The sequence below is a fragment of the Macrotis lagotis genome, chromosome 2, assembly GCF_037893015.1.
Source record: "Macrotis lagotis isolate mMagLag1 chromosome 2, bilby.v1.9.chrom.fasta, whole genome shotgun sequence".
NCBI lineage: Eukaryota > Metazoa > Chordata > Mammalia > Peramelemorphia > Peramelidae > Macrotis > Macrotis lagotis.
The window spans coordinates 7,798,128-7,816,875 of NC_133659.1; the positions used below are offsets into that span (position 1 = coordinate 7,798,128).

Genomic DNA, 18,748 nt, shown 5'->3' on the forward strand with positions numbered 1-18,748 from the left:
TGGACTTTTTTTAGTCTTCATAAATTCCATGCTCTAAGAAGCTTGAGAACCAGGTTTTGTTTTAATTAATGTCAAATAGTAGAAATTTGAGGAAATAATTTCCTTCCATTTTTTGACAATTTGATGAAGTATCACTTAATCTTGTTGAGGCTCAGTTTTCTTATCTGTAAAATGGAGGATTAGACTAATTGACCTCTGATGTCCTTTCTATTTCTCGATCTGTGATTTACAGGTAAAGAAATGAAATAATCTTTGCTCCCAAGGAACTTCCCTAAGTCTGAATACTGCATATTTCCATGATATAGAACTAATGCATATATTTTAAATAATTTTATCTTCCAATGGTATGAATTAGAACATGATCTGCTGTGAGGACTTCTTTGTCCTCTTAAGAGAGACTTTTCATTTCTATAAAGTCCTTTTGTGGCAGATTTGAATATCAATTCCAGTCTAGCAAGAATTTATTTATTTATTTGTTTGTTTGTTTGTTTGTTTGTTCGTTTGTTCGTTCATTCATTCATTCATTCATTCATTCATTAAGTTTTTGCAAGACAAATTGGGTTAAGTGGCTTGCCCAAAGCCACACAGCTAGGTCATTATTAAGTGTCTGAGGACGGATTTGAACTCAGGTACTCCTGACTCCAGGGCCAGTGCTCTATCCACTGTGCCACCTAACCTCCCCCAACAAGCATTTATTAAGCTCCAATTATTTGCAAAGCAATGAGTAAATTCAAAAAAAGAAAATGGAAAATAGAGTGTCTTTGCCTAGAAATGCCATTCTACCAGAATAAATAATACTAAGCCTAAATATATTAAGGATGGTGCCAAATTATCAGGGCTAAATGCATGGGGTGAGTTTTGGTTCATATCTGCAAAGGGAGATAGAAAATAGATACAAGGTAGTTTGGGGGGATGCATTTACTGATGGAATGATCAAGAATGACTTTGAGTAGGAAATGCTACTTTCAGAAAGCAATCAATTTATAAAGTGCCTACTGTGTTTCAAGCCCTTTGCTGGGCAGAAGGGAGTGGAGATACAAAGAGGCAAAAGACAGCCAGCCCTCCAGTCTAATGGGAAGGGCAACATACAAGGCAAGCTAAAGACAGGATAAATTAAAAGTGTTCTGATAAGTGGAGGTGAGGCTGGGATATCTTCCATCTGTGGGCAACCTGCTTAAAGACCCACAGGTGAGATAGGATACAATGTCTTTGTACCCCCATAGTGGATGATGATGAGCCTGTTGACTGATTTGATCATTTTCAGGAATATAAACATTGCATGAAGATGAGCCTATGTATATATGGAGTGAGCATCCATCCATGAAACTCTTCCTTTGTTTCCCTTTCTTAGATCATGATGTTGAAAATGATCTTCAGCCAGACCTCAGTGGAGGACTGCAAGATGCCCAGCCCAGAATTGGAAAGGCCAAAGGAATGTGACTTCTTCCTGACAGCCGTCCGCCTGGCTTCTCTGAACCAGATCTTGGACCCCTGGGTTTATCTGCTCTTAAGAAAAATCCTCCTGCGGAAGTTCTGTCAGGTAGCAAACTCCATCTCCAACTGCTCTCAGGATGGACAGAAAGGGCAGCCGGTCTCTTTGGCCAATGAGATCATGCAGACAGGAGCATGACAGAGAACATTTGGGCTGCTCCCATGCTAACTGATTTTGATGACGAGTCGTCTTACATCTTGCTGTGAATTCTGGCATCTGTGGCATGCCCATGTCTATGTATTATGTATCCAAGTGGAATGAATTTTGTGACACCAGGCTAAATGGCCTCAAAAGACCCAATTTGTCCCCATGAGTGCCAAAACAAATTCTTGAAATATAAACAAATGGAAATATATCAGCAACCATCTAGTATCGCCTTGTATCTCTTCAGTTTGTAGCCTACAATGTGATTTTTAATGTGGTCAGTGTATCTTTCAAGTTGTATATGAACTGCGCCCTGTCCAGTGGTGTATAGCCTGCCTCAGTCCAATTCAAGGCTTGGCTTCATGTGATTTCCTCCATAAGCAGCCATTTTGAATGTTATTATTCTCCCATGTTACTTTTGATTTACCCTGTATCTATCATATATGTGATTAACTGTCTTAATGTTTCCCCACGATAGAATACAAATGACTGGAGCAAAGGTTGCCTTCAAATTTGGTCTTTATTAGCCCCAGAACCAGCATCTAGCTTACACCACATGCTTGTTGGATAAGTGAATGACTAAAAGAAATGCCCATTTATTAAGTGCCTGCTGTATGCCGAAATGCTTGTGGGATAATTTATGAAAGAATGAAACAAGCATTTATACAGTGCCTGCTATATCACCGGCACTATGCTGGGTTCTGATGATCCAGAGTCAAAAACAGAAACAGTCCTTGCTCTGCAGAAGCTGAGCAGGGGTGGAAAAGAGTGGTTTTCTTTTTAAGTAATTTTTAAAGGAATTTTCAAGGATATTGGTTTTCCTTTCCAAATCCTTTCTCTGTCCCTGAATCTGTCAGTGATTCTGTCTGTCTGTTTTTCCCTTTTAACCTTAAAGAGACCAAGAGCTTAAGACTTGACCACTTTTAAATGGTTGAATTTGAAGACAAAACAAAGTGCATTAATATTGATGTTCTTTGAGATCATGTTCACATAAAATTTATAAAATCTCACAATTTTAATGGTTGTTTTGGTAATTGCATCTACACCAAATTCAAATAAGAGTCCTTAACCTGACTTTTGGAGATGGTGAGGTTGGTCATTCTGTAGAATGGGTGCATGCCCAAGATGAATGAGTCAATTTATTGAGTTGATGTAGGGATTTTTTTAAATGAACACCACCCAAGCATTGAATCAGGTAAGAAAACTTAACTTTTCCAGTGAATGAACCCATGCCTTTGAGTCTATCTGCCAGAAATATACCCTTGCCTTCTGTGAGTCTGGCCCTAGTAGTCAGAAACTGAGAAGTGAGTGAAAAACCTGCTAAAGACACTAACTAGCTTAATTCTTCTGAGTCTTGGCTGTAAAATAGGGGCTATTGGGAGACTTGAATCAAATGATATGTAAAGGGTTGTAAGCCATAGCATTGTCCACACAGCTTCTCTCATTACTCTCAAGTTTAGTGAATACTCTCATGATGAGACCACCAGCATTGCTAAAGATTTGGGGTTAGGGTTGTTTATTTTGGGGATCCAGGTTTGACCTATACACTTTGGAATGGAGGGTGCACATCTTTTTTTTCTTTAACAACTGATCTTTAAAACATTGTTCCTCGCGATAGTTTCTAGGCACAACAATGCTCCCTCCATAGATACAAAGGCTCATCTTCATATAACATTTATGTTCATGGAAATGGTCAGATTGGTCAACATCTATAGAGTGACTCCTATGAATTCAGCCATCTGATGTTATCAGATGTGATACAGCACTAGCTGGGCATTAGAGATATAAAACCAAAGACAAGAGCCCTTGCCTTCATGGAGCTTACAGTCTACTGGGGCAGATTTCTTTGTCTTTTTAAAGTCATTTTTAGAACTCCCTTTCAAAGTAGTTTGGAAAGTTTCATCCCACATAATGGACACTTATTAAGGCATCTGTTTCAGGTGGTGAGTAGAGAAAGACAATCACCCACCCCACCACTACCCCCCCAGTCTCAGCTTGCAAAGATCCACATAGAAATACTCTTTTGATTCTTTTTTTCTGTATTAAGTATACAAGCCCATTCTGATTTTTCTCTTTTTTATATGATTCTCTATGTCTCTGTCTCATTCTCTTTTTCTCTGTATCTTTTTTCTTTCTTCCCTCCTTTATTTCTTTTTGTATCTTTGTCTCTTTCATTTTCTCTCTCCTTTCCCTCTTTTTCTTTCTCTGTCTCAGTTTTGTTCTCTCTCTCTCTCTCTCTCTCTCTCTCTCTCTCTCTCTCTCTGTCACTTTCTCTCTCACTGACTTATCACTCTTATTATTTCTGAGTTAAAAAAGTTTTTTTCATTATAGCTATTATATCTTCTATCTGATTTTCATTGGGGAATTAATTTAAGGAATTCTAATGCATTAGATTAGCATAATCATTATCTAAACATTGGGCAGATCAGAAATAATCCAACAAAGCAAATTAGAGAACCTGAAAGGAAAGCATAGATATGCTGAGGATGCTAAATAGACTTTAGGATGGTCCTTCCCCTAGACTAGAGTTTGTGACTGGAAAAAAGATCTAAATAAGCTACTTAGAGCACTGGAAGCCCCCCAAAACAAGCTTCCACATGGTGCAGAACAGAATGTGGCAATGAGATGATGTCACCTTATTCCTGCCCAGTAGAATGACAGATAAGCTCCTTGTTTGCTATCCCTATTGAAGGGAAAGTCAATCGAGGACACAAAGTCTAGCCTCATTGTTCAGTGGTTTCTCTGTCATTTTCTTAGCCCTGATACCTTTTTTAGGGCTCACAGAGGACAAGGAATCTGACTTTGAGACTCTTCTTCATGAGAGAAGGGCATTCCATATAAAGGGTACAAGGGGAGGGGTAGCATGGTGGATTTCCCATGAGGTGGTTCCATGATAGGGATGTTGTATAAGTCTGGCAGTGAGGTTCTAATGAGATTCTATGCTGGTGTATACATGTGTGAATATATAAATGTATGTGATGGGTTACATGGTGGACCTGAGGATTGGGAAGACTTTGGTTCCAGTCTTGCCTTTGACTTGTGGTAACTGTGTGACCTTGGGCTAGTCCTTCAACGTCTCACTGCTCATCCCAGATAACTTTTAAGACTAAAAGTCACAAGTTGTTGATTTGTATTAAAGACTCTTAGACATTAGAGATGAAAGGTATCTCAGATCAAGTCTAACTTTTGCCTGAAAAAAAAAAATTTCTGTAGCAAGAGTTTCCCACCTTGTTAAAATCACAGAAGTAGACTCCAAAATATGTGTGTATTTTATATATGGAACTGAGAGTAGTATTAGAGGCAATGTGTATTGTGAATAATGTGACTTCAACTTAGAACATAAGCTTAAATTCAGCCTCTAACTCTTGCTGCCTGTGGAACATTGGGCTGATCACTTAATACCCCGTGCTGATGAAATCACAGATCCTTTGATCCTTCCCATCTTTCAAATATGTATTTATGTGAAAAATCTTGGGAGTCTTTCTAAAATATAAGACCGTGCCAACTGGATGGGCATCCATGAGGCATTCTATAAATGTGGTAGTTACATGGCTCTCCATGATGACACAAGCTAAAGAAGTAAATAAACACTAATTCTTTCCTTCCTTGAAAAAAGTAATCCTTTACAAATACCATGATTTCCCAGGGAACACCAATGTTCTTTATTGTATTTTTTTTGTAAACACTGTCAATGACCAATGAATGATTCTTTTCGAGGATGCAACTGAGGAATTTTCATCAAATAAACTAAAACTTGTCCAGAACTCCCTAACAAATTTTCATCTCTGTAAATACTTGCTGGAAGTTGGCAACAGGGTAGACCATGTGTCAGCCTGGATCATCCCTTCTGGATTCTCCAAAATTTCTGTTTGTTATTCAGTTTTAGGGCATGTGCAGTGATAATTTTATTCTTTTAAAAACTTTTATTATATCACCTTCATTTTCAAATATTTCTTTCACTCCTTTTTTTCCCAGAAAATCTCTTGTAACAAAGAATAGAAAATAAAACAGGTTCAACATTGTATGTAATGTTCTGTGCCCTTGCCAAGAAGGGAATAGCAGGCATTTTCTCATGGCTTCTTTGGGATGATCCTTAATCATTATAATTATACAGTTAAGCTTCAAGTTTTGTTGTTGCTATTATGTGGTTGGTGTTATTGTTTTTGTAGCTGCCATTTACATTTCCCTTGTCATTGGGCACAATTACCACACTATGTAACACAATGACAATGGCAACTGAAGACTTTAAAGAGAGGGTTAAAAGGAAAAAAAATTGTGGAAATGGGATGTCGTTTCCATCAGATCTATGTAGTGACAACAGATCAAGAAAATTGAAAACAGGAGCCATGGAGCTGTCCTTAAGGATAGAAAAAGAAACAGGCCAAAAAACCATATCAACAAAGTGATGCCTCTATTTTCATATTCCTTTAATTAGTGAGGGAGTCTGTGCCCATCCCTTCATGCCAAATGAAAGTCTGAAATTCACTTTAGGTAACTTTTTTGTTCAATGATTAGAGAAGCCATACCGCTAATACTTAATAGCTACTATGCATGAATTTAGATGCACTATGCCAGGCAACACACTGAGACAAAACTGGAACTGTCTTCATCCTCCAGAACCTTACATTTCATTAGAGCATCTTCTGTTCATGGCCCTGGGGAGAAAAACTGACTGCATAAAATTCAATGATTTTGAATAAATGAGAGGCATTGGATCCATGTCTTGGGATTTAAAATGGGAAGAAGAGAGATGGTTGTGAGGGAGTTAGGTACAAACAATGCAAAAATTGGGGCTGTAATTTCAGATTGCTTGGCACATAGTAGACACTCAATAGATGCTCATTGAGCTGAATTGAGTTGAGTTTATCCATGACATATTTCCGATCTCTTTATTGATAATCCCACATGGTGACCAAACTGATATTCCTAAAGCACAGGTCAGACCATGTTCACTCTTCCTCTTTAAAAAAAAATTCCAATGATTCTTTATTACTTTGGTATCAAATACATATAAATCCCTTCCTCTAAACTACCTTCCCATGTCCTCCACATTCCAGCCAACTGGTGTATTTGCTATTCCTTAATCTTGACAGTTCATCTCCAGTTTCCCTCCTTTTGCCTGGGGTGTCCCCATTCTTGGAATGAATATCACCTTCAGCATCCCTAACTCCCTTCAAAGTACACATAAAAAATCAGTATCTCTCATAGGCCTAGTTCCAGATTTGGAGGCTTACCTGGGCTCCAAATGACTATTATTTTGCATTTGCTTTGACTTCTCTGCGTGTATATTGGTCCCCTCCAATAGAATGAGGGAAGGGATTTTTATCTTTATATCTCTAGCATCTAGCATAGGGTCAAGTTTGTGCTGATAACTTAGTAGATGCTTGTCAAGTGAATGAAGCCTCAGTATTGTAGATAATATAGCTACACTCACACAAGAAGGCACTTTCCATAGCACCAGTGTGGCCCAGCAATGCCAAACTCCACTGCTCCAGTGAATTTATTGCAGAAGGCCTGATTCTACATTTCCACAAAAGTATTAGCTGGGGACAAATGAAATAAGTTAATAAAAATCAAATTTTCCAAATTTTTCCTATTAATATTGCTTTCAATGACAGAATGTGGCCATGTAGAGGACAAAGTGCACATATTGGAGATGGGAAGAACTGGGTTCAAATCTCACTTCTCCGACATCCTAGTTGCATGACCCAGGACAAATTCCCCACAGCTCCTTTCCAAAATTCAGAGATGGGACTGTAGGTGTCCATCTTCTGTTGGTGGAGGGCATTCCTTTCTTGGGATTCCTTTATCAAAATGATGTCACAGACTCCATAATTCTGATAACAGTTCAAGACCAAAACCCAGGAGGAAGATGAGAGTGTAAACTTCTCAACTGTTCCAAATGAAAATTCTTTTTCTTTTGGAATGAAAAGTATTGCTGTGCTCATATGCTGGTGGCAAAACCACCAGAGAAAAGAGGATAGAAAGAGAATGAGTTGGCAAAGTAGATGAGTTGGTCAGTCTTGGGCAATCATTTAATAGGTCAGTCTTTAGGTAAATCAGATCACTCCATCAGCATCTATCAAATGGACAAAGTTTACCCTCAAGGAGCTTAGATTCCTACCAGAAAAGTCAGTTAACTAAGTAGAATTTTTAAAGTGTTTACTATGTGTGAGATAATATGCTAAGGGATGCTCTCAAGGAGCTCATGGTCCAATAGGGAATTACTTTCCCATGGATAGATTGAAAAAAACATGCCATGATGGGGGGGGTCATTAATCACAGGACGGAGTTCAGATTCTGCCACTGATCTTTATTAGTTGTTTGATCTTGGGCAAGTTCCCTTACCTCCCTGGGTCTCAGTTTCCTCATCTGTCAAAAAATGAGGTTAGACTCATCATCCCCAAGTCTTCTCTACTTCTAGATTATTGGTCTGATGATAGACTTGACCCAACCTAGATCTGCTTCCTCCTAGTAACTTCTGCTCATTAAAAACAAATTTACCTCTCTATTTACATCCCCTACCTCAAAAACACCCACGGGGACAAGAATCGAGAGTCCAGAGGGCTTCTCTCAATTGCCATCTCTGACATCTCTGTGGCCTTGGTCAATGCAATTAAATCTTTGAGTCTCAAAATAGCATGAACAGGTCAAGATCTGCCTATTCATTGGAGGAAGGAATGCCCCAGTCTGGCCCATCATAGATCCTGATCTCCATGAAGCCAAATGCTGATAAGAATAGAAATTAGAAAAGCCACATTCCCCCTATATGTAGTATGGCTGTTGTAGCCCTGGACTAAGAGTCAGGAAGACCTGTGTTCAAATCAACCTCAACCCTTATTAGTTGTCTGACCCTGAATGTCACTAAACTTAGTCTGCCTCTCATCTGTAAAATGATATAATCATAGTAACTTAATAGTTCCCAATTGTTTTTACAAACCTTAATACACTCCACAAAGGCTAGCTTTTATCTATTATTAGTCCCAGTACCTTTGCATAAGTTATCCCTCCCACATCCAGACCTGGAACATCCTCCCTCCTCACCTTTCCCTCTTAATATACTCAGCTTTCTTTAAAATTCAGTTCAACAACTCTAATGTCCCCATGACTGATGTCACCCCTACCCCAGAATTACTTTGTATAGACTGGGAGACCCAAAAATCATAGCTCAAGCTGCACCCAGCCTTGGATGACTCCCAAGATTGCATATTTAATTTTCTAGGAATGTGAAAAATTAAATCAATCAAGTATAGACACTTTGAGTGTTATATCCTTAGATACAACATTGGGCAGTCATTTAATATGTCAGTCTTTAGGTAAATCAGATCACTCCATCAGCATCCATCAAGTGGACAAATTGGTTAAATAGAAAATGGAATCTACCAACCCAGGTTAGCCCTGGGTACTCAGTACTCATTCTCTTTGGGCATTCGTATCTATCTCAAGTTCTGCTAACAAAAAATCATGCCTAATTTCAGAGTGGCCTACAGGGACATAGAGTGTCTGAAAACAACTGAAGGAAAACTTTTCCCATAGAGATTGTTGGACACGTAAGATGAGCAACTTTTTGTTGCTATTTTTTCTCTTTAGCTACATTAGGGCTAGACTTGCTTTAATGTACCCCAAATAGCTTCTCTCTAGATGATCACTACTTTGGGTTTGAGAGAAACCCATTGTGAGAAGTTGGAAGACACAGCTAGAGTTGTGAATTAAGTTGCCAATTGGGAGCAGAGGATGGAGGAACCTTCTAAAATGACAGTTAAAGCAAACTTGCATGTTACCTGGTCTCAGTTTACTCAGTGGCAGTAGGAAAGGGCTAGACTGGGTAACATGCAAGCTTGCTTTAGCTGTCATTTTAGAAGGTTCCTCCAACCTCTGCTTTATTTTAAAGATGCTTCTTAACTTTCCTCATCGTGTCAGCTACTCCTCGGATCCCTGCAATGCTTTCATTTCATTGGGAGGGCAAACTCTGGGATGTGATATCCATGCATTCCCCGGAGTCCAGTAACATTCTTCCACATAGTATCATTTCCGCTTAAAAATCTATCAATTCTATAGATAATTTCTTTTACTATGTCACTGCCATTAATATTTGCCTAATTACAATTTCAGTATCATACAAACGCAAGCAGAGAAAATAGGAGAATATCTTACTTGGCTGCTTCCTTCATCCATTTACAAGGCAAAATAAGATTTTGACTACTCAGATTATGCATCAGAAAGATCTTCAGAAACATGGGTAATTCTCCTTATAACCATCTCATCTGCAAATGGAACAATTTAAATTTGTTTTGCAAATTGTCCTGGTGGCTACGGTTCCAGTCACCTCAGGAGCATCAGTTGGCACCAGTTTTTCCATAAAGAACTATATATCGATCAGACAATATTGTTCGATGTCAAATGTGGTTTTTGAAAGGTTTGTCTTTGCTTGGTAAAAACATCCCATTTTCTCTTTTAAAAAGCCCCTACTCAAAGATGACTATTGATCCCAAGAAAGACTTGAGGTGAGACATATCTAGCGATTTCACTAAAAGCTGTACCTGCGGTCCATTCAGAGGAGATAAACTGAATAAGCTTCAAATCTGAATCATGAGTCAGTGTCAATCAAACTTTCATTATTTTTGCTGTTGTTGTTGAGTTTTTTCCCATTTGTGTCCAATTCTTTGTGACCCCATTTGGGATTTTTCTTGGCAAAGATATTGTAGTAGTTTGCCATTTCCTTTCCAGCTCATTTTACAGATGAGGAAACTGAGATAGACAGGGTGAAGTGACTAGCCAAGGACAGCCTTGTTGGTGAGAACCTGAGGTCATATTTGAACTCAGGGAGATGAGTCTTCCTGACTCCATAATAGGCACTCTATCCACTGAGCTACCTAAATGCAACCCATCTTCAGGATATCTGGATCAATATCTCTCTCCTTGCATTTAGCTCCATTCTATAGACTTGCTAAGTAAGTTTCTGAGGATACAACTTTTTTTTTAACATATATGTATTCTTTTATCTAGGTTGCCTGTTAAGTTTCTTTAGTAAAACCTTATGAAATGGGAATTCACATTCACCCATTTTCCAATTCTGTTGTGGGTCATTCAGACCATCAATGAAGAAAGCTTGTAGAGATCTGACTTCCTATTTTTTTATGAAATCCATGAATATTTCTTGCTCATATCAGAATGAAAAATGTCTCTATATTAGTACCAGAAATAGCATGACAACCTCCCCAAGTACTATAGGGATTATATTATCCTCCATTAGAACAAGATTGGCCAGGTTCATTGCATCATATCTGCTTGTTCTTTGTTTCTCAGAAAGAAGTAGAAAGACCTTTTCCTTATCACTAGTACAATAGGCTTGTGTGGAAGAGTGAGATGAGAGCTAGCTTCTGACTTGGGTTCAAGTCTATCTTCTAACCCATATTGAGCAAAGGATTTTAGGCAGATCACTTCCTTCTCAGGGTCCCATCATCGCTCTGAGATGATGCATCTCAGGGTGATGCTGATTTATTTGAGGACCAAAATCCTCCTTGGGAGTTTCATCCCATACAGGAATGGAGTCCCAGTCATTTGTTTTTTTTAAAATCATTGGTAAAGAAAGAGTTTCCCTGAGAGAAGAGGCTGGGTAATATATATGTGACTATATGTGATTGGCAAGAGAGAAAGGACCATGGAGAGTGCCTCCTGAAAGGTGAGAGTCACTTCCAATATGGTGCATCAAGTCTTAGAGAGGGCTCTAATCTGCATCTGCTCAGAAAGGTTCATGCTGGGTTATCCTGATGCCAATAAGATCCCAACTATACAGAAAGGAAAAGAAAGAAGAAAAGAGAAAACAGGGAGGACAGAAGGGCCCCTTAAAGATCTTTCAAATGTTGTGGTGGTTAAAATTTGTTGTTAAGCTTCCACATAGAATCCATAATGATGGTAGTTTGGATACTTGGTAGCCCTGAATTGGACCAGCTCTTTGCTATTGACTTACTTCAGTCATTTAACCAAAGTTATACCCATCAATCAGTCCACAGGAACACTTAAGAAGGATCCACCATGAACTATGGATGGGGATGTTCATTTAGCCAAAGCTTATCAGTGGCTGAAGTTCAGTGTAAACCTTAGGCAATGTTTGAGTCCTAAGGGGCCCAAGAGAGAGACCTCTCCCCATCCTGACCCCCTTGCATTTTAGATAGCTGCGCACAGTAGAAGACTGAAAGGCAATAAGCTCGACAAGAGTATAGGCCAGAACTGATTTAAAAAACATGCATCATCAGCTAGCTGCTTCTTAAAATTAGAACACTAATCAACTCCCTGGAGGGAGTAGAGTCATAGTTGAATAATCATCTCTTCTCTGGGCTTCTTTCCACTCTGCATCATCCTGATTCTTATGTTTTGTACAACAAGAACCTGTGACTTGGTCAAGGGAACACAAATAGGAAGCATCAGAGGCAGCATTTGAACTCAAGTTCTCCAAATTTGAGGTCCCTTCTCTTTCCAATGGATATACCACATTGCTACTTTTAACATTCCTTGAGTAATCATTGCCATCAGGATATTGGCAAATTCACTTCAATCCAGCAAACACTGAATACCAGATGAATGCAAAGACAAAGACAAAAGCAGAAAAAGCAAAAAATCAAAAACCAAACCAAACCAAAAATCATCCCCTGCTCTCAAGGAACTGACCTTGCATGTGATTATAAATGGCAAATCCTGGAAAATGCCACTGCTCTCTTTTAAGATCCAGAGAAACAGATGAAATGGCCATCATACAATTCTATTTACTAGACTTTTTTAGGATTTCAGGTCCCATGTAAACAGAAGTCATGAAAGGACAGGAATGCACTGATGCACAAAGATAGGAATTAAAATGGAGAAAGGGCAAGATTCTCATGAATGACCTGCCTTAGGTCACACAACTGTTCCAATGACGTTCTCATTTTGAGGCAATTGAAAAATGTAGCCCCTGTTGTATGTTCAATTAATAAAAAAGAAAAAAATATATTTTAACTTTAGAAGGAAAAAAAGTGGGGATGGCCATCTTAATCTCCTTTCCAACTAGAGACTTTTGTGCAGTAAAGTTGGACATTTATTCAAATAAATAAAGGGATTGTTTGTCTTAATTTGCTTACAAGGAAATGTAAACATCATTTACAGGGTCTGTCTTCTAAGATGTGACTGAAAATGTCAGCACTTTAATACTAAAAGGAATGAAAAGATATTTGTAGAAAATAGAGACTTATTTTCATTCATTTAGTTTGGTGAAAAGATATGTGGTCATTGCCTCCTGCAGCACTTTCCTTTGATCAGAATATTTAGGTTTGTCCAATTGTATTTCCAAGTTTGATATTAGTTAAGTAAGCTTGATTTCCTTAAATTGTGGAAATCTAGTCCGAGATAATAGTGCTTTTTTATTTGGAAGACATTGGCGACATAGCCAGTCTGTGTATTTATAAACACATGTGTTGTATCTGTCAATGAAAATAAAGTTCACTGTTCAAATGAGTCTCTAGTCTTTATTTCCCCTAAGCTGGCTCCTCTCAGCCCCAGTCTGTGGTATAAATAGAGCATCCTATCATTGGAGATCCGGGGGAGAGGGGTATATGGGGAACGAGGCTTGCAGTTCATCTAATCCAGGCAGTCTGAACTTTTCCTTGTATCCTGAATGCCTTTGACAGTCTGTTCAGTTTATTGACCCCTGCTTAGACTAATATCTTAAAATGCAGAATTAACAAAGAAATCAAATATATTCGAATGCAGTTATCAAAATCTTTTATTAAAAAATGGACACAAAATTAAAATCCTCTTATTTCTAGTCAGTCTTTCTACCCCAGACATTTGTGGCACACAGGTGCCAACCTCAGAAGGGCATGATATTAAAAGTAGTTGGGCCCGTGCTATATGCCTCTAGTGCATGGAACTTCAGTTTGGTTTTATTAAGAAGCTGACTGGAAGTGATCCTGGTGCTAGTGGAATCAAAGGTCCTGGGTTCTAGTCCTGCCAGATTTTGGTTCTCTGTCCCAGTGTAAGTTTTCTGACCACCTCAAATTTTAATTTCCTCAACTTTAAAGTAGGTGTTCACCATGTTCATCCCTAAGTAGCTGTGAAGAAAATGACTTATAAATTGTAAAATGCTATGTAAATATGGGTTGTCATCACTCAACTTCAAGGCACTCTGGTTTCAATATGGGAACTATTGATACAGCTTTCAGTTCTCTCATGATTCAGTAGATGATCTTTGAAAGCTAATTTGGCTAAAAAAAACTTTGCCAGGGAATCTACTGCTGAGTTTCTCAGACTTAGCTCATCCCCAGAATGTACTGAAGGCTTTTCTAACTTAATAAGATCTCTTAGAGTTTACATATGGCTCACACAACCTTTGAGAATCCCGGATCACCTCTGTTCTACAATGGAGATGCAAGTAGGGCTGTTTGTAGTTGTGTTATCATCATTATCCTTACCTCTGTCATTATTATTTTAGATCAGATCTAGTCTTGAGCACCCAGGAAAGCCAGACCTGTCCTAAAGTCTTCAATGGTGCAGTGGATAGAGCCCTGACTTTGGAGTCAGGAGAACAAGAGTTCGAATCCGGTCTCTCAGTCATTTGACCTTTACTATGAACAAGTCACTTAACCCTGATTGCCTCATATCCAGGACCATCTCTAGTCATCCTGATCCATATCTGACTGTGGAGGAGAAAGTGAGGCTGGTGACTTAGCACAGCACCCCTCCCTCAAATCCGAGTCATGTACTTATCATGACATCACCTCCCTGATGTCGTGGTCTTCTTCGAGAAGGAAGAACAAAACATCCAGCTCTCGTCAAAGTTGTTTGGAATGTTTGTGAAAGTTCTCAGGTAGACCTGGTTTTCCAGCAGTGATTAGAGAATTACAGTCTTCTTTTGATCAAAACTATATCTTCTGTAGTTTCCTCCAGATCCCAGAGTCTGCCTAAACTGTTCACGTCTGGAGCTGGGGGCTACAGGATCTTTCAAGGTCAGCAAATGTAAGTCTAGGTAAAGGAATTCAGTCTCCTGCTTTCATTGATCAGAAACTTGAATTCCTTGAAAATCTCATAAACCAAATTTGAGGAGAAATAGAATAAAAATAGAATTAGAAAGGTATACCTAGGCTTCAGGCTGACCTGGATTTCTATCTGTGGCCTTTTGGTCATGGAGATGACCATCCTAGCATATCTCAAGATGGTAGCCTCCAGAACAAGAGTCTAATGATTTGAAGCAATAAAATGTCCTTTTAGATTTTTATAACAATGTTAAGTCTGACCTGCTTCTGTAAGTACCTAAGAACTATTCAAAGATGAGGAGGGTAGAGTTTCCTAGAAAGTATCATCTTTCCATTGAAGACTCCAATCCTTCAGGTTTTATTTCTGCCAAAGGTTTCAATTGGCTAGTGGGCCCTTTAATGTTAGTAACCTATCTGTAGGAATCTAGTATAATTCTCCTATGTGAAACCTTCCTAAAATAGCATTTAAAATCATTCTAAAAAGTCAATGCTTTTTGCTGTTTTCTAGAGAAGTAATTTATTTAGTGAGTTCTTTGTTTAATGGAGTTTTCTTATACTCAAATAATATCAGCTATGCTTCTCCCTTGTCCCTAAAGAGAATCCCCATCCACCAAAAAAAGAGATGAAAGAGGGAAAAAATAACTTTACAGGGGATAGTCCCTAAAGCCTTGAACATCTCCTGGAGTAGAAATGACCATTTTAATGTTGAGTCAGGTCATGATGATAAATTACATTAGTCTACTTTCATTGATCAGAAACTTGAAGCCTTTGCAAAATTCATAATCCAAATTTGATGGGAAATAGAATAAAAAAGTTATACATAAGCTCCAGATTGACCTGGATTTCCTTCAGTGATTGGAGAGATATAGTGTTTTAAGACAATAAACTAAAACTAAAAACAAATAAAAATGCTGTTGAAGCAACATGGGGGTGTGATCAACCTGAATGGACTTGCTCATTTTAGAATTTTAGAGCACCTGCAAATGGAGAATACCATCTGTATCCAGAGAAAGAACTGTGGAGTTGAAATAAAGACCAAAGTCTATTACCTTCAATTTTTTTTAAAAAGTGTCTTATGTACTACATCATTTTTCTATCTCTAATATTTTATTTTCTCCTCAAGGATATGATTTCTCTCCCAACACATTCAATTTTGATCAATGTAAAGCATGGAAATAGTGTAAAGATTATCAGACTGACTTCTGGGGGGTGAGGGGAAAATTGTAAAATTCAAAAGCATACAGAAAATGAGAGGCAGAAACTACTATTGTATATAATAGGAAAACAAAATATTAATAAAAATTCATGTTGATATCAATGCTTTGTAGGACATGACTGTTTCTTGGAGAAGTTCTGAATTAACATACAGGGTAACTGATGTCTAGATGAATTACATTATCAGAAATTCAGAGCTGGAAGGAACCTCAATGGTCATTTAATGTCATATATTCCTTTTATAAATAAAAAAAGGCCCAGAGAATGTAAATGACTTATCCACAGTCATAAAGCTAGCACTTAGACATAATTTTAAGATTAAATTCTCTACAAATGGTACATGGCTTGTTCTTCACAATAACTTTATGGTTATTTCCTACATTTTATAGATGAGGAAACTGAGGCTCAGCAAGATTGATTTGCCCAATATTCTATAGCAACTTAGCATTAGGTTGTATTTGAACTCAGGGTTTTCATTTCTCCAAGTCTAGTGCTCTGATCTAACTGCCACTTAGCTAGTTTGTGCAAAGCTTATCATTTTAAAAATTCTTGTTGAAAGAATCAGTAAGATAGCAGAACCAAGATGGGGGCAGATTTGGAGTCAGTAATAGCTTAAGTCTGACAGACAGCTGTGAGATCCTGGGCAAGTGTTTTTACTTGTCAGGACTGAAGGGGACTCCTTAAGACAGTCAGTTACAGATGAATTACCAAAGGGCATTGGTAGGAGTTTCCACACTGGGAATTCCAGATACTGAAGAAATCTCATGACTGTACAAAAAAAAAAAGAGGAAGAAGGAAATCAGAGACTACCAGGATTGGGAAACATTTGCAATATTTGTTATATTTCTTTGCCACCCCCCCCCATTACATCTACGATTGCACTGTTGAGAATTTCTGTAGTGGGAAATGCCTCCATTAACATAGATGAACCGATCATCTGTGACTGTAGTCTTGGAGAGTTACTTGGGGGCATTAAATGGTTAAATGACTTGCTCAGGGTCACTCTGCCTTTGTGTGTCAGATGTGAGACTTGATGTGGTCTTTATCCCCTCTGCAATGTGACCTCTTATTTTGTTAGACTCAGTTAAAACCTACTGTTTGACTAGAACTCCCCCCCAACGTGGTGCAGTGACTGGATTAAAACAACGTGTCTTTCCGTCTTTCACTATAAAAAGTCAACTTAAATGCTTTTATCCCTTTGCATACCTTAGTGAACCACAATATTGAGCATCAAGGTAATTTCAAGAAACCCTGGCACAGGATATTGACAGTTATGTTAAAAAAGAAAAGATAATGGATAAATGATGAAAAAGGTAGAACAGCTCTGTCTACCCTTGTCAATACCACAAGATAAAAAGTAAAACACTCAGGCCAGCATAGGTCTTTCTCAGTTTTAGAAACTTGGAATGTTTGTCCTTCATTTTCGAAGAAGATCACAACATCAGGGACGTGATGTCATGACAAGCATGTGAATTGGATTTAAGTGGGGGTGGTGCTACGCTAAGTCCCCAGCCTCACTTTCTCCACCAGAGACATCTGGGTCCAGTGGCCAGATATGAATCAGGATGACTGGAGGTGGCCTTGAATGTGAGGTAATCAGGATTAAGTGACTTACTCAAGGTCACACAGCTAGTGTGTCTGAGGTCAGTTTTGACCTCCCTTCCTCCTGATTCCAAAGCCAGTGCTCTATCTACTGCACCACCTAACAGCCCCCTTAGAAACAGCAAGGGTGGGGATGAGAGGAGGAAGTACAAGAGGTGGCCATCTGAGTAGCTCTTTGGTATCCTTACCATAGTAGAGAAAGCAAGGAAGATCCCTCTGTGGAGGATTTGTCTGGGACACACTTCTTTCTCTCTCAGGAATCCCTAGTGTCTCTCAAAGCTCCCGCCCCTTGGCCACCACATGAGACTTCTCTGGTCTAGCCTAGTTATCATGACTTTTTACCTTTTGAAATTATTTTGTATTTCTTTGTCTGCACTTGGTGACTGTTCCAAAGGAAGGTAATCTTCTTGAGGGCAGGGACTATTTTCATCTTTGCTCTTGTATCTACAGCACCCATGCCAATACTTGGCACCAAAGATATGCTTAATGAATGTTTGTTGACTTGAATTCAATTTCTCGGAATGATTGTTTTATGAAGATCTTTCATCATCTTTTTTGCCCTCTTTTGAACCTTCTGCTATATCAGTTTTTCTTAATGCTACAATCTGGGGAGCTGCCTGGTGCCCCAAGAATTTTGGCAAAGAAATTTTTTCTCCTTTGTGAAGGAGCTATCCCATAATCCATCAATCATTCTATCTCAATGTCTATATTTATGGAAGTAGCTCTCAATCTAATTATCTATATAGCTATTGATCTAAGCATCTATAAATATCTATCAAAGTATCAACCTAAACATCTGGCATTTTTCTCTCTGTCTCTGTCTCTGTCTGTCTCTGTCTGTCTCTGTCTCTCTCTCTCTCTCTCTCTCTAGATCATCCTTTTGGGGCTAGAGAGTACATAGAAGCAGCAGGGAAAACTGTAGGAAGTGACAAAATAATAGTGCCATTTTAGTACTTTCCTAATGTCTCCTCACTGATGTTAGGTTTCACTTCCCTGTTCAGCATTCTTATTTGATTCAGTCTTAGACATGTCAAAGGCATTCTCTGAAGATTATTGAAAAGAAATAAGTAATGTAGTTGGCAATTATTATTATTAATATTATTATTAGCTTTTTATTCCAATAAATGAGCCAGGGGCTGCCATGTGCCCCCCAGGGTTTTCCTCTGGCTGAGATGCATGCCAAGTTTTTGTGTCTAGCCCATCAGCAGTCTGGTTTGAAGGTGGACCATCACTGATGCCAGGTGGAAGACTCTGAGGTCCAGGGCAGACAGTTGCAGGAAGAAAAAAACAA

At 38.6% G+C, this 18,748-nt stretch overlaps 1 protein-coding gene across 1 annotated transcript in view; it reads left to right on the forward strand.

Annotated features, from left to right (window-relative positions):
- Window positions 1-14,317, forward strand: part of PTGER3 (prostaglandin E receptor 3) — a 50,849-nt gene extending 36,532 nt beyond the window's left edge. The window contains exon 2 of the mRNA XM_074220413.1: window positions 1,352-14,317. Within this exon, the coding sequence (XP_074076514.1) occupies window positions 1,352-1,630 (279 nt within the window). The 3' untranslated portion in view covers window positions 1,631-14,317. The remainder of the gene's footprint in view (window positions 1-1,351) is intronic.
- The last annotated feature ends 4,431 nt before the right edge of the window (window positions 14,318-18,748 follow it).